The 24,785-nt window shown below is 38.2% G+C and overlaps 2 protein-coding genes across 7 annotated transcripts in view; both read left to right on the forward strand.

Annotated features, from left to right (window-relative positions):
* LOC131504417 (guanylate-binding protein 1-like) overlaps nucleotides 1-24,785 on the forward strand; it is a 175,535-nt gene that overhangs the window by 71,664 nt on the left and 79,086 nt on the right. The gene's annotated exons all lie outside the window — the stretch shown is intronic.
* LOC131504415 (guanylate-binding protein 4-like) overlaps nucleotides 17,785-24,785 on the forward strand; it is a 39,412-nt gene continuing 32,411 nt past the window's right edge. The window contains exons 1-4 of one of the 5 annotated variants that reach the window (XM_058716669.1): nucleotides 17,786-18,092; nucleotides 20,247-20,388; nucleotides 21,575-21,770; nucleotides 23,462-23,589. In XM_058716669.1, coding sequence (XP_058572652.1) covers nucleotides 20,386-20,388; nucleotides 21,575-21,770; nucleotides 23,462-23,589 — 327 coding nt within the window. In that variant the 5' untranslated portion in view covers nucleotides 17,786-18,092; nucleotides 20,247-20,385. Of the gene's footprint in view, nucleotides 18,093-18,282; nucleotides 20,389-21,574; nucleotides 21,771-23,461; nucleotides 23,590-24,785 lie in introns of those variants that run through there. The other 4 variants (XM_058716667.1, XM_058716668.1, XM_058716670.1 and 1 more) reach the window with 4 other exon arrangements.

The following is a 24,785-nucleotide window of genomic DNA, read 5'->3' on the forward strand; positions in this document are numbered from 1 at the left end:
AGATCCTCTGTCTCCCTCTCTCTCTCTGCCCAAGCCCCACCCCCCATAAATAACTAAACATTAAAAAAAAAAATAGACTTCATTTATCAGAAGAAAAAGCAAGTGATTTCTTAGCATTAGTACTATTTCCAAGTAGCCCTGCCCTTATTTTCCTTTTCAAACTCACTTATAAAGAGAAACAAAGTTTCAAATTTTGTCCTAAAATGGACACCAGAACTTAAAAAAGATGGAGATAAACTATAGACTTAGTCATTACAATTCGTTAATCACAAACTGAGAAAGATAGGAGAGGCAACAGGAGAGACAAGCCCAATCAATGAGCCCTGGCCCTATTTTTCCCAGACTAGAGTTGAACATAGCCCCAATTCTACTGATACAGTGGTCATTTTAGGTCTAAGCTTATATTGCTGGTGGTTTGGGTAAGAACCTGAATTCTGGATCAAGCGTAAAACTGTCCAGTGACAAAGATTCTCTCTTTGACCAAACTTTAGACAGACTCCTCTGAATTCTCTTCTCAAGTAGGCCTTGACTTTGGGGCTTCATGTTTGTCTCTGCATCGTCCAATTTTAGCAAGAATCCTGCTAAGTCAGGTTAGCCAGAATTGCCCACTCCTGATATCTGATTACCCTCAATATCTGATTGGGTTCTTTATCCCCCAGGTGATGTTTGATCACGTTGACCTGCCTTTACCAAGAACCCTGTAGTGTCAGTTTAAACAAAATTCTCCCTTAGTCCTCTTATTAATTTTCTATCCACTGACCACCCCCTATGCTACTTCCTGGCTGTAAATTCCCACTTTTCCTTACATTTGGCGTTGAACCCTATCTCTCTTCCTACTGAAAAATCCCATTGTAGTGGTCCCTCTACCTAGTCTTCCTTGAAAAAAGTCTTTAAGACCATTTTAACAAGTATCATGAACTATTTTTCAGTGCTGTGATTCTGCAAGAGCCCAAATTCTATTAGTTGCCTGTGACATAAAAGAGGCAAAAGTTCTGAACACGTTTGTTTGTTTTGACACAAAGCATTTATAATTAAAGGACCCAAGGGACACCTTGGTGTCTCAGTCGGTTAAGTGCTCGACTCTTCATTTCAGCTCAGGTCATGATTTTACACTTCGTGGGATCCAGCCCCACATCAGGCTCTGTGCTGATAGTGCGGAGCTTGCTTGGGATTCTCTCTCTCCCTCTCTCTCTGCCCATCCCCCACTCATACTCTCTCTCTCTCTCTCTCTCTCGCTCTCGCTCTCTCTCTCTCAAAATAAATAAATAAACATTTTTTAAAAGTTATTTCTAAAAAAAAAAAGGACCCAAGTGTTTTTTTATTACGATAAAGACTTATACCAGAAATTTTATTTTTGCACTTTAATTAAACTATAAAATAGGAACAAAACAGTGTTCAGCTTCAAGATGTACAACCAGTAGGAGCGCCTGGGTGGCTCAGTTAGTTAAACATCCGACTTCAGCTCTGGTGATGATCTAATGGTTCACGGATTTGAGCCCCACATTGGGCTCTGTGCTGACAGCTCAAAGCAGGAGCCTGCTTTGGATTCTGTGTCTCCCTCTCTCTCTGCCCCTCCCCTGCTCATGCTCTGTTTTTCTCTCAAAAAATAAATAAACATTAAAAAAAAAAAAGATGTACAACCAGTGAAATGCCACAAAATTAAAACATTCCTGTAATTAATACCCAAGTCAAAAAAAGGAAAAGAGCACTAACAAAGCCCTAGAAGTTTTACCTGTGCCCCTTTCCCATCATACCCTCCTCTCCTGTTCAATGATGCCCATTTTTCTGAACTTTTTTTTCTAATTTTTAATTTTGGTGAACTACACACAATATAACATTCACCATTTTAACCATTTTAAAGTGTACAAATCAGCAGTGTTAAGTCTTTCACATTATCATGCAAACAATCGCCTGGACTTTCACCTTGCAACAATTCCATTCTTTCCTATGCCGCAGCTCCTGGCAACCACCAGGCTACTTTCTGTGTTTGTGAATTTGACTGCCTCTTTTAATACCTCTTATAAGAAGAATCATACATTATTTGTCTTTTTTTACTGACTTATTTCACTTGGTATCATTTCCTCAAGATTCATTCATGTTAGAGCAGGTGTCAGAATTTCCTTCCTTTCTAAGGTTGAAAAATATATTGTATGTGTATACATACCACATTTTCTTTACCCTCTTTTCTATAGATGGACACTCAGGTTACTTCTACCTTTGGATTATTGTGAATAGTGCTGCTATGAACATAGGTGTACAAATACCTCTTTGGGATTCTGCATTCAATTATTTTGGGTATATACTCACAAGTGGAATTGAACATTTATCAGATGTATGATTTGCAAATATCTTCTCCTGTTCAGTAGGCTTCCTTTTTGTTTTGCTGATGGTTTCTATCACCGTGCAAAAGCTTTTTAGTTTGAAGTAATCCCATTTGTTTATTTCAGCTTTTGTTGCCTTTGCCTGAGGACACTGGTTCAAAACAAATATTGCTAAGACTGATGTCAAAGAGCTTACTTCCTGTGTTTTCTTACAGGAGTTTTATGATTTCAGGTCTTACGTTTAAATTTTTAATCCATTCTGAAATTATTCTTCATATATGGTGTAAGATAATGGTCCAGTTTCGTTCTTTGGCATGTAGCCATCCATTTTTCCTAATACCACTTATTGAAGAGACTGATTTTTCCCCATTCTATACTCTTGCATCCTTTATCATTGAATGCATATGTGTGGGTTTACCTCTAGACTTTCTATTCTGTTCCATTGACCTATGTGTCTGGTTTTATGCCAGTACCACACTGTTTTAATTACTATAACTTTGTAGTATACTTTGAAATGGGGGAGTGAGAAACCTCCAGCTTTGTCCGTCTTTCTCAAGATTGCTTTGACCTTTTGAGGTCTTTTGTGCTTCCATACAAATTTCAGGATTCTTTGTTTTAGTTTTGTGAAAAATGCCATTGGTTTTTTGAGGAGAATGCAAATAATCTACAGATGCTTTGGGTGGTATGGACATTTTATCAATATTAATTCCTCAAATCCATGAGCAAAGAATAACTTTCTATTTATTTGCATCATTTTCAATTTCTTTCATCACTGTCCTATAGTTTTCAGAATAGAGGTCTTTCACCTCCCTGGTTAAATTTCTTCCTAGATATTGTACTCTTTTTAATCCAATTGTAAATGGGATTTGTCCCCCTAATTTCTCTTTCTGATAGTTCATTATTAGTGTATAGAAACAGAACTGATTTGTGTATGTTAATTTTGTATTTTGAAATTTTACTGAATTTATTTATTAATTCTAATAGCTTTTTGGTGGAGTCTTTAGGGTTTTCTCTGTATAGTATCATGCCATCTACAAATAAAAACAGTTTCCTTCTTCCTTTCCAATTCCGATGCCCTTTTTCCCCATTTTCCATACCTAACTGCTGTAGTTAAGACTCCCAATCCTTTTTGAATAAAAGTGCACAAGTGGGCATCCTTGTCTTTTTCCTAATTTTAGAGAAAAAGCTTTTAGTTTTTCATGGGTTAGTATGATGTTAGAGGTGACAATATGATTGTCATATATGGCTTTTCATATTGAGGTATATTCCTTCTATACCTACTTTGTTGAGAGATTTTTAAATCATAAATAGATGTTTAATTGTGTAAGATGTGTTTTGTATGTCTATTGAGATGACAACATGATTTTTTCTTTTGTTTTGTTAATATGGCATATCACATTGATTAAATTGCAGATGTTGAATCATCCTTACTCCCTGGAATAAATCCCACTTGATTGTGGTATATGATATTTTAAATGTATTGTTGAACTTGGCTTAATAATATTTTAAGGTTTTTTGCATCTATGTTCATCAGGGATATTGGCCTTTAATTTTCTTTTTTTGTGATGTTTTCTATTTCTGTTTCAGTGTCAGAGTAATGCCATCCTTGTAAAATGAGTTTGGAAGCATTCCCTCCTTTTTGATTTTTGGAATAATTTGAGAGGAATAGATACTAACTCTTGTTTGAATGTTTGGTAGAATTCACCCGTGAATCTGTCTGGCTCTAGACTTTTGTTTTGGGGGAGTTGTTGTTTTTTTTTTTTAATTTTTTTTAACGTTTATTTACTTTTGAGACAGAGAGAGACAGAGCATGAATGGGGGAGGGTCAGAGAGAGAGAGGGAGACACAGAATCTGAAACAGGCTCCAGGCTCTGAGCTGTCAGCACAGAGCCCGACGCGGGGCTCAAACTCACGAACCGTGAGATCACGACCTGAGCCGAAGTCAGAAGCCCAACCGACTGAGCCACCCAGGCACCCCATGGGGGAGTTTTAAAATAACTGATTCAATTTTATTACTTGTGATTGGTCTATTCAAATTTCCTATTTCTTTGTGATTCAGCCTTGGAATTTGTGTATTTCTCAGAATTTATCCATTTCTTCTTTTAGGTTTTTGTTTGCATGTAATTGTTCATAACATTCTTATATCTGTGATGTCAATTGTAACTCTCATTTGGAATTTTTGGTGTTTGGGTCCTCTCTTCTTTTTTTTTTTTTTTCTTTTTTAAAGATTTTATTTTTAAGTAATCTCTATACCAAATGTAGGGTCCCAGAAGATGAAGAGAGAGAAAAAAAGGTAGAAGGTTTATGTGAGCAAATCATAGTGGAAAACTTTTCCTAACCTGGGGAAAGACAGACATAAAATCCAGGAAACAGAGAACTCCCATTAGATTCAACAAAAACCGACCATCAACAAGGTATATCATAGTCAAATTCACAAAATACACAGGAAAGGAAAGAATTATGAAAGCAGCAAGGGAAAAAAAAAAAGTCCTTAACCTACAAGTAAAGACAGATCAGGTTTGCAGCAGACCTATTGACAGAAACTTGGCAGGCCAGAAAGGAGCGGCAGGATATATTCAAAGTGCTGAATTGGAAAAATATGCAGCCAAGAATTCTTTATCCAGCAAGGCTGTCATTCAAAATAGAAGGAAAAATAAAGTTTCCCAGGCAAACAAAAACTGAAGTTTGTGACCACTAAACGAGCCCTGAAGAAATTTTAAGGGGGGCTCTCTGAGGGGAGAAAAGATGAAACAAAACAAAAAAGACCAAAAGCAACAAAGATTAGAAAGGACCAGAGAACACCACCAGAAACTCAAACTCTATAGGCAACAACACAATGGCAATAAATTCATATCCTTCAGTACTCACTCTAAATGTCAGTGGATTAAATGCTCCAATCAAAAGACTTAGGGTAACAGAATGGATAAGAAAATAAGATCCATCTATATGTTGTTTACAGGAAACCCATTTTAGACCTAAAGTCACCTTCAGATTGAAAGTAAGGGGATGGAGAACCATCTATCATGCTAATGGTCACCAAAAGAAAGCTGGAGCAGCTATACTTATATCAGAAAAACTAGATGTTAAAATAAAGACTGTAACAAAAGATGAAGAAAGGCATTATATCATAATTAAGGGCTCCATCCAACAAGAACACCTAGTAATTGAAAACATTTATGCCCCCAACGTGAAACAACCAAATATATAAATCAATTAATCACAAACATAAAGAAAATCATTGATAATAATACCATAATAGTAGGGGACCTCAACATCCCACTTACAACAATGGACAGATCATCTAAGCAGAAAAGCAACAAGGAAACAATGGCTTTGAATAACACACTGGACCAGATGGACTTACAGATATATTCAGAAAATTTCATCGTAAAGCCACAGAATACAAATTCTTCTCAAGTTCACATGGAACATTCTCCAGAATAGATCACATACTGGGACACAAATCTGCCCTCAATAAGTACAATGAGATCCAGATCGTACCATGAATATTTTCAGACCACAACACTATGAAGCTCGAAATCAACCACAAGAACAACAAATACTTGGAGACTAAAGAACATCCTACTAAAGAATGAATACGCTAGCCAAGAAGTTAAGGAGGAAATTAAAAAATACATGGAAGTCAATGAAAATGATAACACCACAGCCCCAAACCTCTAGGACACAGCAAAGGTGGTCATAAGAGGGGAGTATATGGCAATCCAGGCCTTCCTAAAAAAGGAAGAATGATCTCAGATACACAACCTAACCTTACACCTTAAAGAGCTGGAAAAATAACAACACTAAAACCCAAAGCCAGCAGAAGACAGGAAATCATAAAGATTAGAGCAGAAATCAATACTATCAAAAAACAAAAAACAAACAAAAACAGTGGAACAGATCAAAGAAACCAGGAGCTGGTTCTTTGACAGAATTTTAAAAACTTGATAAACCCCTAGCCAGTTTGATCAAAAATAAAAAGGAAAGTACTCAAATTAATAAAAAAAAATCAAGAATGAAAGAGGAGAGATCACAACCAACACTGTAATAATACAAACAATAATAAGAGAATATTATGAACAATTATATGCCAATAAATTGGTCAATCTGCAAATAATGGAAAATTTTCTAGAAACATATAAAGTACCAAAACTGAAACAAAAAGAAATGGAAAATTTGAACAGACCCATACTAGTAAAGATATCGAATTAGTAATAAAAAATCTCCCCCAAAACAAGAGTAGGCCGGCTGACTTTCCAGAGGAATTCTACCAAACATTTAAAGAAGAGTTAACACCTATTCTTTGAAGCTGTTACAAAAAATAGAAATGGAAGGAAAACTTCCAAACACATTCTATGAGGCCATAATTACCCTGATTCCAAAACCAAAGACCCCACTATTAGGAGAACTAAAAACCAATTTCCCTGATGGAGCTGGATGCAAAATTTTTCAACCAGATATTAGCCCACAGGATCCAACAGTACATTAAAAGAATTATTCACCACAACCAAGTGGGATTTATACCTGGGATGCAGAGCTGGTTCAATATCCACGAAACAATCAGTGTGATACATCATATCAATAAAAGAAAGGACACGAACCACATGATCCTCTCAATAGTTGCGGAGAGGGGCGCCTGGGTGGCGCAGTCGGTTAAGCGTCCGACTTCAGCCAGGTCACGATCTCGCGCTCCGTGAGTTCGAGCCCCGCGTCAGGCTCTGGGCTGATGGCTCGGAGCCTGGAGCCTGTTTCCGATTCTGTGTCTCCCTCTCTCTCTGCCCCTCCCCCGTTCATGCTCTGTCTCTCTCTGTCCCAAAAATAAATTTAAAAATGTTGAAAAAAAAAAAAAATTAAAAAAAAAAAAAATAGTTGCGGAGAAAGCATTTGACAAAATACAGCATCCTTTCTTAATAAAAGCCTTCAGGAAAGTAAGGATAAAGGATAATATCTCAAGATCATAAAAAGATGAAAGACCCACTGCTAATATCTTCAATGAGGAAAAACTGAGAGCTTTCCCCTTATGGTCAGGAGCATGACAGGGATGTCCATTTTCACCACTATTATTCAACATAGTATTGGAAGTTTTAGCCTCAGCAATCAGACAACACAAAGGAATAAAAGGCAGCCAAATCGGCAAGGAGGAAGTCAAACTTTCACTCTCCATAGAATACATGATATTTTATATGGAAAACCCAAAAGATTCCACAAAAAAAACTGCTAGAACTGATCCATGAAAATTCAGCAAAGTCGCAGAATATAAAATCAATGCACCGAAATTAGATGCATTTCTATACACCAATAATGAAGCAACAGAAAGAGAAAACAAGGACTCGATCCCATTTACAATTGCACCAGGAACCATAAAATACCTAGGAACAAACCTATCCAAAGAAGTGAAATATCTATACACTGAAAACTATATAAGGCTTATGAAAGAAATTGAAGACACACAAAAAAAATGGAAAAATATTCCATGCTCATGGATCGGAAGAACAAATATTATTACAATGTCAATACTATCCAAAGCAATCTACAATTGCTTTCAATGCAATCCCAATCAACATCGCACCAGTGTTCTTCTCAAAGCTAGAACAAATAATCCTAAAATTTGTGTGTAACTACAAAAGACCCCAAATAGCCAAAGTAATATTGAAAAAGAAAACCTAAGCGGGAGGCATCGCAATCCCAGACTTTAGCCTCAACTACAAAGCTATAATCATCAAAACAGTATGGTACTGGCACAAAAACAGACACAGAGACCAATGGAATAGAATACAGAACCCAGAATTGGACCCACAAATGTATGGGTAATTAAACTTTGACAAATCAGGAAAGAGAATCCAATGGAAAAAAGATAGTCTCTTTAGCAAATGGTGCTGGAGAACTGGACAGCAACATGCAGAAGAATGAACCTGGACCACTTTCTTACTCGATACACAAAAATAAAGTCAAAATGGATAAAAGACCTAAATGTGAGACAGGAAGCCATCAGAACTCTAGAGGAGAAAGCAGGCAACAAACCTCTTTGACCTCAGCCACAGCAATTCCTTGCTCAACACATCTCCAAAGGCAAGGGAATTAAAAGCAAAAATGAACTATTGGGACCTCATCATGATAAAAAGCTTCCACACTGCAAAGGAAATAATCAACAAAACTAAAAGACAACCAACAGAATGGGAGAAGATATTTACAAATGACATATTGGATAAAGGGCTAGTATCCAAAATCTATAAAGAACTTACCAAACTCACCATCCAAAAAAATAAATAATTTGGTGAAGAAATGAGCAGAAGACATGAATAGACACTTTTCCAAGGAAGACATCCACATGGCCAATAGACACATGAAAAGATGCTCAACATCACTCATCATCAGGAAAATACAAATCAAAACCACACTGAGATACCACCTCACACCAGTCACAGTGGTTAAAATTAATAACTCAGGAAACAACAGATGCTGGTGAGGATGTGGAGAAACAGGAACCCTCTTGCACTGCTGGTGGGAATGCAAACTGGTGCATCCACTCTGGAAGACAGTGTGGAGGTTCCTAAAAAAAATTAAAAATAGAACTACCCTACGACCCAGCAACAGCACCAGGAATTTACCCAAAGGATACAGGAGTGCTGATTCATAGGGCCACATGTATCCCATTGTTTATAGCAGCACTTTGAATAATACCCAAATTATGGAAAGAATCTAAATGTACATCAGCTGATGAATGTTTATATATACAATGGAATACTACTTGGTAATGAGAAAGAATGAAATCATGCCATTGCAGCAACGTGGATGGCACTGGAAGGTATTACGCTAAATGAAATAAGTCAGTCAGAGAAAGACAGATATCATGTTTTCACTCATATGTGGAACTTGAGAAACTTAACAGAAGACCATGGGGGAAGGGAAGGAGAAAAAAAATAGTTACAAACAGAGAGGGAGGGAGGCAAACTATAAGAGACTCTTGAATGCAGATAACAAGCTGATGATTGATGGGCGGGAGGGGAGAAAGGGGAAAGTGGGTGATGGGCATTGAGGAGGGCACTTGTTGGGATGAGCACTGGGTGTTGTATGAGAGCAATGAACCATAGGAATCTATCCCCAAAACCAAGAGCACACTGTGCCAATAAGTTATATTAAAAAATAAAAATAAAGAAATAAAATTTGTAAGGTACCAGAAAAGATCCAAATAGCCAAAGCAAACCTGAAAAAGAAAACCAAAGCTGGAGGCATCACAATTCCAGACTTCAAGCTGTATTACAGAGTTGTAATCAAGACAGTATGGCACTGGCACAAAAACAGACATTCAGATCAATGGAACAGAATAGAGAACCAAGAAATGGATCCACAAACGTATGGCCAACTAATCTTGGACAAAGCAGGGAAGAATATCCAATGGAATAAAGACAGTCTCTTCAGCAAGTGGTGCTGGGAAAACCGGACAGCGACATGCAGAAAAATGAACTTGGACCACTTTCTTACACCTTACACAAAAATAAACTCAAAATGGATGAAAGATCTAAATGTAAGACAGGAAGCCATAAAATCCTAGAGGAGGAAGTAGGCAAAAACCTCTTTGACTTTGGCCACAGCAACTTCTTACTCAACACGTCTCTGGAGGCAAAGGAAACACAAGCAAAAATGAACTACTGGGACTTCATCAAGTTAAAAAGCTTCTGTACAGCAAAGGAAACAATCAGCAAAGCTAAAGGCTAATGACAGAATGGGAGAAGATATTTGCAAATGACATATAGGATAAAGGGTTAGTATCCAAAATCTATAAAGAGCCTGTAAAACTCAACACCCAAAGGACAAATAATCCAGTGAAGAAATGGGCAAAAGACATGCATAGACACTTGTCCAGAGAAGACATGCAGAAGGCTAACAGACATATGAAAAAATGCTCAATATCGCTCATCATTAGGGAAATACAAATCAGAACTACAATGAGATACCACCTGACATCTGTCAGAATGGCTAAAATTAACAACTCAGGCAACAATAGATGTTGGCGAAGATGAGGAGAAAGAGGGTCTCTTTTGCATTGTTGGTGGCAATGCAAGCTGGTGCAGCCACTCTGGAAAACAGTATGGAGGTTTCCCAAAAAACTAAAAATAGAACTACCCTAGACCCAGCAATTGCACTACTAGGTATTTATCCAAGGGATACAGGTGTGCTGTTTTGAAGGGACACATGCAACCCCGTGTTTATAGCAGCACTATCAACAATAGCCAAAGTATGGAAAGAGCCCAAAGGTCCATCGATGAATGAATGGATAAAGAAGATGTGGTATATATATACAATGGAGTATTACTCGACAATCAAAAAGAATGAAATCTTGCCATTTGCAACTAGGTGGATGGAACTGGAGGCTATTATGCTAAGTGAAATTAGTCAGTCAGAGAAAGACAAACATCATATGACTTCACTCATATGAGGACTTTAATAGACAAAACAGATGAACATAAGGGAAGGGAAACAAAAATAATATAAAAACAGGGAGGGGGGCAAAGCAGAAGAGACTCATAAATATGGAGAACAAACTGAGGGTTGCCGGAGGGGTGGTGGGAGGGGGGATGGGCTAAATGGGTAAGGGGCACTAAGGAATCTACTCCTGAAATCATTGTTGCACTATATGCTAATTTGGATGTAAATTTTTAAAAAAATAAAAAATAAAATAAGTTAAAAAGAAAAAAAAAAGGATACTGTTATGGCTCAAGCTTAACACATCCAATATGTTTGGGAGGGTTCTTTTCATGAAAGTGCTGGTTGACTTGCCAGAGGAGAGCAAAAGAGAGTGACTTCTTCCCACTCCAGAGAGGCTGGAAGACATCTCTCAGCATAGTCAGTATACTTGGTTGATTTGGTCTGCCACTGAGGGAGAAGTGGGGCTACCAATTGTGATATTTTTTTCTCCCTCCCTCTCTCTCTCTCTCTCTCTCTCTCTCACACACACACACACACACACACACACACACACATACACACACACACACACACACACACACACACACGACTTTCATCAAACAGACTGGCTCTGGTTGGTGAATGACACTATATTGTTCCCCTTTAACTCTTCCTTTTCTCCCCCTCCTAACTGCCTTGCCAGGGACTTGTCATGGTCCCTTTTCAGCTTGACAGCATTTTCTCACTTCTTTCCTCCTTCTACTGTCCACCTCAGTCTTTTTTGGCTAACTCCACATTTCCCAAAACGGAATCTGATTGGCTGTATTGATGCTATCATATCAGGCCACTTGGATCATTGACTCGTATATAGTTGGACTTCCCTTGGATCCAACACTTTACTCAATGTCCAGACAGCCAAGGCCAGAGAGGTGGAGTCAGATGGAACAGACATGGCAAGTGCTCAATTGCTCCTCAATAGGTTATGCTGAGAGTATTCACATCAATAGAAGGAGGACAGAAAAACCCCAAACCTAATGTGGACACAAATCACTGTATAAGTACTTGGCAGACTCCCTAAAGAAAGACAAGATTGGCTAGGATTCATGTTCATGGTCACATTATAAACTCTGGGCTAGGGGTAATAAAAAAATAATTAACTTATAAAAAAAAATAGAACTACCCTATGACCCAGCAATAGCACTACTAGGCATTAATCCAACGGATACCGATGTGCTGTTCTGAAGGGACACATGCACCCCAATGTTTATAGAAGTGCTATCAACAATAGCCAAAGTATGGAAAGAGCCCAAGTGTCCATGATGGATGAATGGATAAAGAAGATGTGGTGTGTGTGTGTGTATACACACACACACACACACACACACACACACACACACACAATGGAGTATTACTTGGCAATCGAAAAGAATGAAATCTTGCCATTTGCAACAACATGGATGGAACTAGACAGTATTATGCTAAGTGAAATTAGTCAGAGAAAGACAAATATGATATGACTTCACTCGTATGAGGACTTTAAGATAGAAAACAGATGAACATAAGTGAAGAGAACCAAAAATAATATAAAAACAGGAAGGGGGACAAAACATAAGAGATTTAAATATAGAGAACAAGCTGAGGGTTGCTGGGGCGTTGTAGGTGGGAGGATGGGCTAAATGGATAAGGGACATTAAGGAAGACACTTGTTGGGATGAGCACTGTGTGTTGTACATAGGGGATGAATCACTGGATTTTACTCCTGAAATCATTATTGCACTATACGCTAACTAACTTGGATGTAAATTTATAAATGAATGGATGAATGAATGAATGAAGTTTATGGGCCTGTCTCTTCAAAAGAGATTGATACCTTTGGAAATCAGTTTACCTGCTTGCCTTTTGTCTTCCGTTCTTAGATGGGTTAAAACATGATGATTTCATAGAATGTCCTTTTTGTAAAGATGGGAGAAAATAAAGAATTTGTACCTTTTGTTCTCTTTATTTGTCACCACAGCTTTACCAACCTATTAAACTTTGCCAAAGACCAATATTTTGGATACTTTGACTCTATTTTATATTTGTTGTCTATTTCATTGAGTTCTACTTTATTTTTTGCTTTTCTTCCTTCCATGGTTTGTCTACTTTCTAACTTCTTGGGCCTGGTATTTAGCTAATTCTTCCCTAATACATGGGATTAACATGATGAATTTCACAATAAGATATAAGGATTATCAATATTTTTCAGGTTAAAATATTTTAGCTTTTATCATGAAGTCTTCTTAGACCCATAGGTTTTTTTTAGAAGTATAATTTTTAATTTACATGCTTATAGGGATTTCCATTTATCCTTTCATTATTGTTTCTTAACATTGTATCAAAGTAAATCACACTTGGCTTCATTGAAAATCTTTAAACCTGAAAATTTTTCTCTACCATATTTTAGCACCATTATCTATAGAGTAAATAACCATTTGTTCAGTTTTCTTAATTATGACGTTCAAGTCTTCAATATTATCACAGATTTTGTAGTTTTGATCCAACAAATTGTCACTAAAGTATTATAAATGTTTCTTTATAATTGTAGTCTTTTCTATTCTTGTAGTCATTCCCATTTTTGCTTATTTTGAAGTTATATTTTGGGTACAGAAAATTTAACAACATTAAATCCTCCTGAAAACTGGAATTTTTAAAAAAATTTTTTCATGTTTATTTGTTTTGAGGGAGAGAGAGACAGAGTGCAAGCAGGAGAAGGGCAGAGAGAGAGGGACCTCTGAGCTGTCAGCACAGAGCCCAGTACAGGGCTTGAACTCATGAACCTCAAGATCATGACCTGAGCCAAAGTCAAACGCTTAACTGACTGAGCCACCCAGGCACCCCCTGAAAACTGGGATTTACATCTTTTTCTGCATCACTTTTCATCTCTAGGCATACTTTTTTTCTTAATATATCGTTTATATTGTACTATTATACAACACACATAGAGACACATACATTATAATATTTCTATTAGCTTTCTTCTCTGCTCTCATATAGACAATTGACAGAGTGATTATTGATATAGTGGGGTAAATATCTACTATATTTATTACTGTTTTCTACTTATTGCTCTTGTTTTTTTGTTCCTATTTTTGTCTTCCAGTCTTTTTCTGCCTTTTTGTGATTTTAACTGAGCTTTTTATATGTTTCTCTTTTTCTCTCCCTTCTTAGTATATTGGCTGGGTTTTCTTTTTCATTTTTTAGCAGTTGCTCTAGAGTTTACAATATATATTTACAACTAATCCAAATGTCCTTTCAAATAATATTGTACTGTACCATCTCACAGATAGTGTAAGTCCCTTAAAATAACAAAATAAGCCTAATTCCTCCCTCCCATTCTTTGTGTTGTTGCTGTCACTCATTTCACTTATATATAAGAATACATAAGCATATATCTATACCCATATATATGTTATACATACCAAGATATATACATTAGCATACATAATCAAATACATTGTTGGCACTGTAATTTTGAACAAACTGTTATCTGTTAGGTTAATTAAGAATAAGAAAAATCGGGGCGCCTGGGTGGCGCAGTCGGTTGAGCGTCCGACTTCAGCCAGGTCACGATCTCGCGGTCCGTGAGTTCGAGCCCCGCGTCGGGCTCTGGGCTGATGGCTCGGAGCCTGGAGCCTGTTTCCGATTCTGTGTCTCCCTCTCTCTCTGCCCCTCCCCCGTTCATGCTCTGTCTCTCTCTGTCCCAAAAATAAATAAAAAACGTTGAAAAAAAAAAATTTTAAAAAGAATAAGAAAAATCGTGGCGCCTGGGTGGCTCAGTTGGTTAAGTATCCGACTTCGGTTCAGGTCATGATCTCACAGTTCCCGGGTTCGAGCCCCAAGTTGGGCTCTGCACTGACACCTAAGAGCTTGGAGCCTGCTTTGGATTCTGTGTCTCTCTCTCTGCCCCTCCCCTGCTCACATTCTCTCTCTCTCTCTCGGTCTCAAAAATAAACATTAAAAAAATTTAAGAGTTGGGCGCCTGGGTGGCTCAGTTGGTTAAGCGTCCGACTTCGGCTCAGGTCATGATCTCACAGTTTGTGAGTTCGACCCCATGTTGGGCTCTGTGCTCATAACTCAGAGCCTGGAGCCTGTTTCGGATTCTGTGTCTCCCTCTCTGACCCTCTCCCCTTCATGCTCTGTCTCTCTCTGTCTCACAAACAAATAAACATTAAAAAAAATTTTTTTAATAAAAATTTAAGAGTAAGAACAATCAACACACATGTGTTTTTCACCTAAAAATTGCCCTAGGCAGATATCAGAACTGAAACGCCTTCACATCTGTGCTCTCCGGAAGGGCTGGTACATCCATAACTCTTTGTTCTTTCACAATGTGTAGCAGGATGTTAAAATGAAACTTTTCCTAAGAACTTCCAGTAACTTCAAAAGCTGGTATAGTACGTGCCAAAAAAAAGCTAAAATAACATGATAAGCTATTGTTTTGGATACAAATGAATACAAAATGAAAAAAAAAAACCCTTCATCTATGTTAAACGAAGCCTCATTTAAACTCCATCAGTTCAGGAAAATTTTAACAACTCTTCCTTTGCCAGTATTACGCTCCAAAATACAATTATAAAAGATTTTTTGCCTTGAAACAATTATAAGCAAGAAAAACTGGAAGAAAAACTCTAAATTTATTTTTTTCTTTCATTGCTAAATACTAATAAAAACATTTTGCTGTAAAAAACATAATATTGTAAGATTGAGAGTGGGAGGATGTTGGGATGTTTCAGTGTGGCATTGAGGAAATTACGCCATACATGGATGGTATAAAAAGAATGATGCTCTTAGCTCAGCTTGGGTTCCACTCTCAAAATGGCCAACTTTAATTTTAGGACTTAAAAAAAATCTGTTTCTGATATTGTTGCATATACTTTTGGCATTATAACAGACTTCACAGCTTTAAATATTGTAAGATTCTATGGTATAAGATGATCTCATAACAGTACAGCTAGAGATTATACTTTTCTGACTGTTCTTTCAGCTATAATTACATTATGTTTGTATCTGAAATAGGTGCAGAAGTATATGTCTGTCATTTGAGAGTCTGGGCCAGAGAACTTTGAGTTTATAATCCACCAGTCTCTTTTCCCTCCTATTATAGGATCACAGATATGTTAGCCATCAATGTTTGACCTTACAAATGACTACAACGCCTTAGTGGTAGAGGAAGGAGTCTATATCCCTGAATGATCCTGTGGAACAATGTTTCCATACAAACTTACAGTGGAAGGGCTGTAACATGTCTTTAAATAGTCCAACAGCCTCCAAAATGATCTCTATCTCCAGTACTCCCACTTCATTGTCTTTTTCCTTCTCTCAGAGGGATGGATGATGGAATTTACATACAACTCTAAAGCATGTCTGATAACACTCAAGATTTTACCTGCCTCTGTATTAAAGATCATGACCCAGATCCCAAGTGACTTTTCAATCTCTGGGTATAATAAACCTTGGATCATTCCTAGCATTGCTCATAACCATTGTATATTAGTTCATTTCCTTCCTTTGTTTTCAAATGCATTTTGGGTTGCTTGGGTGGCTCAGTCAGTTTAAGTGTCCAACTTTTGATTTTGGCTCAGTTCACGGTCTCAGGGTCATTAGATCAAATCCCAAGACTGGTTTCACGCTGAGTGTGGAGCCTGCTTAAGATTCTCTCTTTCTCCCTCTTCCTCTACCTCTCCCCACTGCTCATGCATGCTCTCTCTCAACAACAACAACAAAAGCATTTTGTCCAGTCTTTCTTTGATGAAATCTGAGTCATTCCTCAAGATCTAAAAGTAATGCCACCTCCTAAGCCCATCTAAAATCCTTCTGAATATAATGAATTGTTGCTGTTGTAGACAACCAACCAGTTCATTTGTAACACTACTTAACACCCACATCTTACTTTATGTTATATTTGCCCCCAAGATCCACCAAGAGTGAGAACTTTGATTTGCTCTTTAAATATGCAATAGCAATGGGTCCTACATTTGAATTATACGTACCAGTAAAATGTACCTCAAGTGAGGAAAAAAAATATTATCATCCAATTTTAATAATATCAAGGAAGGAAAATTTTAAAAGCACATCCAATTTCACCAAGGTCATATAAATATGGGTAAATTTTTGTACAATAATAGGAAGGACAATATATAAGTTTATACTGAAAGATAAATTTCCCATAAATATATGATTGGTTAAAAAGAATATGTTAGCATTACATTACACACGAAAGGAAAAAGGGGGGTTTAAAATTTTCAATATGAAATTTTATTTTCTGATATTTACCAGTTTTGATCGCCATATCAGTGCTATATTTTGATAATTTAACACCATTTTAACTTTTGTTAGTTTAACAAGATTTTTGATATTGTATAAAAAGTGAATGCACAACCATCAGGGCCGTACTTAGCTTTTACCACTGTTTTTGTCAAAGAGCCAATTTCACACAAATACAACGGTGAAGATAGAATTGACACTATTAATGTGTTTTTAAGCCATCCTGAAATTTCTGAAAATGTTTGTAGCATTCATTCGCCATATTTTTAAAATGTGATGTTGGTTATGACTTCTTTGCTTTACTTTTAATGAGAATTCATTGTTGACTTCGTATTTTTCTACTATTTTATTTAGAACAAACCCCAAATTATATAAGCAAAAGGCCCCCACCCCCAATCTACCCATATGGTAGAAAAACAGAGAAAAAACTAACTGCAAGAATTGGAACAAATACTTGTGATTATTTGGGGATGATAGTATTGGGGGATACACACACACACACACACACACACACACACACGCTCACCATACGCGTATTTTTGTTATGAAAAGAATACTTTTTTTTTTTTTAAGAATACTTATAATACTAACAAGAGTAGTTCTTTTAAAGTGGGGGAGGAAGAAAAGAGCACGTAAAAATTAAAGAACAAAACAACAAACAAAGCTGTCCCCTGACAAGGCTCCGCACGGAGAAAAGCTGCCGCGGGGCCGCCACTGCGCCCACATTCCTCCCGCGGAGGCCGGGGAGCCCACTGCGCAGGCGGCGCCTACAGACTTCCAAACGCCGGCGCAGGAACCGCACGCACCTGCCGCGCCTCCCCTCACACGCACGCTCTCCCGCCTCGGCAAAACAAGCGAAGACCCCCGCAGTCAGAACCGGAGGAAAAATGCTTTCGATTTCTGTCCTCCCCATCCCCACCCATGCCTGCATGGCTGTAATATCCGGCGGCTCTCCTGCTTCCAAAGGGAACAGTTTCCTGAGGAACCAGACGCTGGTGGAGCGCGCGAGGGGCGAGTGAGAGCTGCTGAGAACTTGTCCCCTGACCGCAGCGCCAGCGCCACGTAAGTTCGCCCCTAAACCCGGCTTTCCGCGCGCGCTTCGGCTACCAGACTAACAACACAGGCCCACGCGCAGGCTCCGCGCCGCCCGCGGGAAGGCAGCGGGAGGCCGGCGCGGGGCGCTTTGCTCCCGCCACTCGGCGAGTGCGCGTCCACGCGGGCGCCTGGGGGGGGGGGGGGCGACGGCGCGCGCGCGCCGCCGTCGCGGGAGGCGCCGCTCCCCCTCGGGCGTCCGGGGGAGCCCGGCGCGGGAAAAGGACCCGTGCGGGCCGCCGTGTCTGCGGAAGGGGGGGCCGTAGCCTTCCTCCGGCTGGCTGGCGGATAGACCCCCGACCCCTCCTCGCAGGGATGCCGGGTGAGGTCGCTCCCTCCGGGCAGCCCCTCCCTCCTCCGCTGTGTCCTGCCTGCCCCCTGCTGGGCGCCGGGGAAAACAGGCAGGCTGGTCCTTATCTCCCCTACAGCTTCTATCCCAGAAGTTTGTCTCTTGCGCATGTTTGTGCTAGTCATATTTAATACATACCTACAGCAGAGATGTATGGAGTAAATCAGTCTCATTTACGCTAATCAATAGTTAAAAATAATTCTAAGGTTTAACACTGTTTATTGTGCACTGTTTATAAATGTGTGTTCTATGCACAAACTGCATCAGAATATCTTATGGTATTTGTTGAAAATGTAGATTTTGGACATTTTTACCATTATTTCAGATGATTCTTATAGACAGTAACTTTCGGGAGCTATTGACCATCTAACTCCTTCTGATAGAACTATCTCGTTCTATTTATTTAATTTGGATTTAAAATCATGTTAGCTTCGACATCTCAGTCCTGCTTTCTGTCGGTGTCCGCTTCACATTCACATTAACTCCTGGATGAGAGAAGTGTCACTGTGTCTGTCCAAAATGGTCCTTCACATGAATTTGGAATTCTACCTTTCCTGTCTTCTCAGATACTTAGTTTACTTACATAGGAGTTACAATATACCAGCTATGGATTTAGGTTGCCATAAATGTCATGAATTATTTAATACTCCCAATGGCCTGTGATGTAGTCACCATTAGTAGTCCAATCTTAGGAGAATACTAGTAAAAAAGAAATAGGCACAAAGAGAGTAAGTATTTTTTTGGTGGTCCAACAGCTCATAAAGAATGGATCCAATATTTGAACCCAGGCACTCAGGCTCTAAACACAATATATCATGGTGCCTCTCTTCAGTTGTCACTCTTGTTCCTGCTCTAATATTAGTTGTACTAGAGCTAATATTAGTTGTACTTCTCTGTCACCAATGCCTTTAGGCAGCTTTGTTTTATAAGCTAAAAGTCCATGATTATTTGTTGTGCAATTAATAATTTTTTTGTTTACTGCAAGAAATAAATGGACAATGTCTAATTTCACAGAATATAGAGGCAAAATAGAATGTTGAGAAGTATACAAAAAAGTATTCCTTATCCTGAAATTATGCTTAGTTGCTCTTTAATATTTCATTTAGTGTCTCAAATGAGGTAAGAGTTGTTGTTACGTGTTGGCATTAGTCTGTCCCAGATGAGACAGGATTGTGTTTAAGCATTACACGTACTCACAATGATGGTACAGGAGTGGTATGCATACCTCTCTCCTGAGCATGAGAGTGTCTTCTTCATGCGCTCCAGGACAGCCTGAATGACTGTCAGAGAAACCCCACCTTGGACAGAGAGCTGGAAACAGTATGGAACACTATTGTTCAACACTGTCATAACAAAAATAAAGGGACAGTCAAAGCTCCATGACTAATCTCTGTCTCTTTGTCTCATGAAACACTCTACTCACTGAGAGGGAAATATTCAAACTTTCCCACATGTGGGACTCTGTCAGATCTGGACAGAACCTCAAACATCCACACTACTGGCTCATTTCTCTGTAAGCCTATAAACAAAAATAAAACATTATAAAGCCTAGAAATGTCCTTTTCTTCCAGTTAAATAAATCCTGGAACTATATCTTTCTCTAGTCACTATAAAGGTATTTCTGTTCTGCTTTAAGAGAGAGCTCCATTCTTTACTGTTCTCTCATGTCACTCCTCCTTCACTTGGACACCATCCTGTGCAGATGTCTATTATGGCACTTTTCTACTTATGCTGCAATAAGTGATTATTGCCTATATTTTCCAAAATACCATAAGCTCTTGAGATATAATTACAGGAACTGGAATCTGAGCTAAAGTGATGTGTGCATGATCAATTATCCAGGAGATATCCTTGAAAGAAGGTGACCCAGAGTCCTTCCTCTTTTCTTCTTCTGCTGGGTAGAAGGCACATGTGATGGTGAGTCAGCTTATACCATGAGGTGGCATTGTTAAAAGGCAGCTAAGCAGGGGTGCCTGGGTGACTCAGTCGGTTGAGCACCTGACTCTTGATTTCGGCTCAGGTCATGATCTCCTGGTTGCGAGATCGAGCCCCCTGTTGGGTTCCATGCTGGGCATGGAGCCTGCTTGAGATTCTTTCTCTTCCTCTCTCTTTGCCCCTCCCCACCTCTAAAAAAAAAAAAAGAAAGATGTAAAGATTTTTAAGCAAGAAATACAAGGAACCAGTGCCCCTGATGACTTTGTGAAGTATAATCTTAATCTTTGTACACTTGTGAGAAAGAGTAGTACACTTTGAGCTTTTTAAGCAATGGTTTTCTAGGACTTTTCTATCACTCACAGGTGAATGAAAGGCTAGCTGATAAGATTCTAAGACACTTTGAAGGTTGGGACTCTATCTTACTCATTTTTATATCCCCAGCATTGAGCATGGCATCAGGTTTATCAAATATATAATGGATTAGATGTTTAGGTAATGAATTAGGTAATAAATTAGACTGGATATGAGATGAACTGAAGTTTCGTATGAGACACACACCCTGTAAATAGATGAGTTGGTCTGGAAATAGATCAGTGGCTTGATGATGACGCAGGAAAAACAGTATCTGTTTAGATCATGCTATCTGTTCAGAACCCTTACTCTTTCTCCATCAAGAAACTTACATATTTTTTAAATGTATATTTGAGGAAGTTAATTCTGACAGGTAAGTTTTTGGAGTAGGTAGTACGGTGAGATTACTATTTACCTCCTACTTTTGCTACTGACTGACCATAAAGCCTCTACCAATCTTTTAGCTTAAGTATCTGTAGTGTCATTACTTCATCTCATAAGAAAAGATAAAATTCTTTAAATTTCAGGGATTTTGTTTTTTTACCAAGGCTTTTCTTGCAGAGGGATTCATGAATAAGAATATTATTTTTAGAGAACTGAGTCATTGGAGACAAATAGTATGTTTGTGCCATCATTGATTTCACTAGGGATTATGGGTATGCCAGAGGAAGAGGTCTGTGATTTGCCAATTCCAGGCTATATACTTTTCCCTTCGAAATGTACAAAAAGTATGAAGTAAATATGCATGTTCCTTGAATAACCATTAAAGATGACTTTGGAATCTTCCATTCCACTGAGAGGCTCTTCTGGGTTGCAGGTTACCATGGCAACTGAACCCATCATGATGGCACCCATTTGTCTAGTGGAAAACCAGGAAGAGCAGCTGAACCTGAATCCAGAAGCATTACAGATTCTTAATAAGATTTCTCAGCCTGTGGTGGTGGTGGGCATTGTAGGGCTGTATCGGACTGGAAAATCCTACCTGATGAACTGCCTGGCAGGACAGAACCATGGTGAGTGTTGCCTTGGGATGGGGCCCATTTGCTCGGAAGCAGTGAGAGTGCAGGTTGGCCTCTTCTGGTATCATCTTAAGGAAAAGGCTGACTCTGCCCAATGAAGAAAATTTGTAATATTTACCATATAATTAACAACCTTGACCCCATCTGTCCATAAAACCTCTCTTCTCCAATAATGAAGAACCATTTTCCACACCCTATCAAAGACCAACCTCACTAGTCCCCTGGATTCCATCCATTCTTTTGCTCAGAAGTTCAGCCTCTGCTACTACTTTATTTCTTTCCCCTGCATCACTTCTGCCAAAACTATAATGTCATTCCAAGAAGCTTCAAATGTAGTTTAATATTTCCTGCTTTTTAAAGTAGAGGAAAGGAAGGAAGGGAAAAAGGGAAAAATCTTTTTTATTCTGTGTCTCCATAGAGCTACCATTTTATTTTTCTGCTCCATGTCATAACAGATTTTCATATGTTATAATCCCTTCTCTGTCTTTTTTTAGTTTTTACAAATATGTAAACTATAACACATACAAAAGAGTGCCTAAAATACAATGTACAATAAAGTAAATAAAGTGAACACCTGTGTAATTGTGACTTGAGTAAAAAAATAAATCATTGTCAAAGGCACAAGTCATACGCTCTCACATTCTCACTAGCGCTAAACAATATTTTTATTTTCATGATACTTCTTTCTTTACTTTTAAAAAATGGTTTTGTAGTCTATGTTTGCATTTTTAAAATTTTTTTAATGTTTTTATTTATTTTTGAGAGAGAGACAAAGCATGAGTAGGAAAAGGGCAGACAGAGAGGAAGACACAGAACTCGAGGCAGGCTCCAGGCTCTGAACTATCAGCACAGAGCCTGACACAGGGCTCGAGTTCACAAACCACAAGATGATGATCTGAGCCAAAGTCAGACGCTTAACTGACTGAGCCACCCAGGCGCTCTAGTCTATGTTTGCATTTCTAAAGCACACTTTATCTTGGCTTGCTTTTAAAGTTGATATAAATAGAATTAAATTTTATGTATTCTTTGATGGCTTCTTTTGCTCAACAAGAATTTCATAAGATTTATCCATTTTTTAGCATGTAGCTGTATTTCCTTATCTCACTGCATTATGGTATCTTTTATCTTTACGAACAGAGTTGTCTTAGATTTTTTATAATTTTATCCTGATACACATGTACACAGATTTCTTTTAAATAATATATCCTGAAGTGGAATCTCTGTATCAAAGAGTATGTGTTTCTTCAGGATTTCCAGATAATATCAATGGCTTTTTCAACTCTCTATTCAAGCTACATATTTATTAGCAGCAATTAAGAATTCCCACATCCTAAGAAAAATGTTTAACTTTTACTGTTGTGATAACTATTTGATTGTATGGCATGTGCCTCACTATAAATAAGGTTGAGCACCCTTTCACATATTATTTGCCATTTGTATTTCCTATTTTATTAAATGCCTACTCAAGTCTTTTTAAAAATTGTAATTGAGTTGTCTTTTTTAGTTCTTACTGATTTTTAGGAGAATCTTTCTCTGGTCCCATTAGTCATTAGTCATTTCTTTCTATGCAGCCAGTACATTCCAAATATCTTCTTTTTTGCTCAGCTTCACTAGGTGTTGAACCTCAGTCCCTAAACTCTAAGGATCCCCATACATCCATGTTGCTTTCCCCTCTTCTCTTTTAGGCTTCCCCCTGGGTTCCACAGTGAGGTCTACAACCAAGGGTATTTGGATGTGGTGTGTACCCCACCCCTCTAAGCTGAACCACACCCTGGTCCTTCTGGACACTGAGGGTCTAAGTAACTTGGAAAAGGTAAGGAAAAGTCATGAGGGAATCTGCTCTTGACTGTAATTCATTTGCTACCTCAATTCAAATTGTGTTACCTATTCCTACAAGCTATAAATCCAATTATGAATACGAGACTAAATTATTAGTCAGCTCAAATATTTGGGTATATTAGAACAACATCTTCTTACTGTAACAGTTGGATAAACATACAGTTTAATAAATACGTAACCAAACAGCTGAATTTCAGGACTCTGTGCTAAGTACAACAGACACTACAGTAAATAAGGCAAATGGCTAGAGCCTAGCTGGGGAGACAACATGTACACACTGTGACCAGTACAGGGTGCTATGCATAGATGTAGGCAGTAATCCAGTCATATGGCTTGGAGAAAGATTCCTAGAAGTAATGTCTAAACTGTAACCCGTGAGACCAGTGGAAACTACCAGTTCAAGTGTGTGGGAATGATGGAGTTAGAAGTAGGAGCTGTTAAATAGGGTTTTGGTAAAATAATTTATTTAAATCCTCTTCAGACAAAGCTTCAGCTACACCAGAAGCATTGATGAAGGAAGGGTTTTAGTTAAAGTCTCTGGTTTTGGAGATTACCTCTTCTCTAACTTCTATAAAAGAATGACCTTGACCCACTGAAATTATTTTCCCTGAGATAATCTTAGTATTTTGTTTTTAAATATTAAGTGAAACAAATTTTTTCTCCATCTTATTTTACATTATTCTGAGTCTGTATTCAAGTAGCAATGGTAAATACCTGTTTTCCATAATTGTGGGGAGAAAGTATTCAGAGTTTTTGTGCTCAGCTTTAAAGTTCTCGATAACTTCAGTATAAAACCAAAATGAAATATGCAGCCAAGAATTCTTTATCCAGCAAAGCTGTCATTCAGAATAGAAGGAGAGATAAAAGGTTTCCCAGACAAACAAAAACTAAAAAAGGATTTTGTGACCACTGAACCAACCCTGCAAGAAATTTTAAGGGGGACTCTTTGAGGGGAGAAAAAAAGAAAAGAAGACCAAAGCAATAAAGACTACAAAGGACCAAAAGACCAGAAACACCAACTCTATAGGTATAACACAATGACACTAAATTCATATCTTTCAGTAATCACTCTGAATGTAAATGGACTAAATACTCCAATAAAAAGATACACGGTATCAGAATAGATTAAAAAACAAACAAACAAGATCCATCTATATGCTGCCAATAAGA

Source organism: Neofelis nebulosa, chromosome 2 (genome assembly GCF_028018385.1).
Source record: "Neofelis nebulosa isolate mNeoNeb1 chromosome 2, mNeoNeb1.pri, whole genome shotgun sequence".
Classification (NCBI taxonomy): domain Eukaryota; kingdom Metazoa; phylum Chordata; class Mammalia; order Carnivora; family Felidae; genus Neofelis; species Neofelis nebulosa.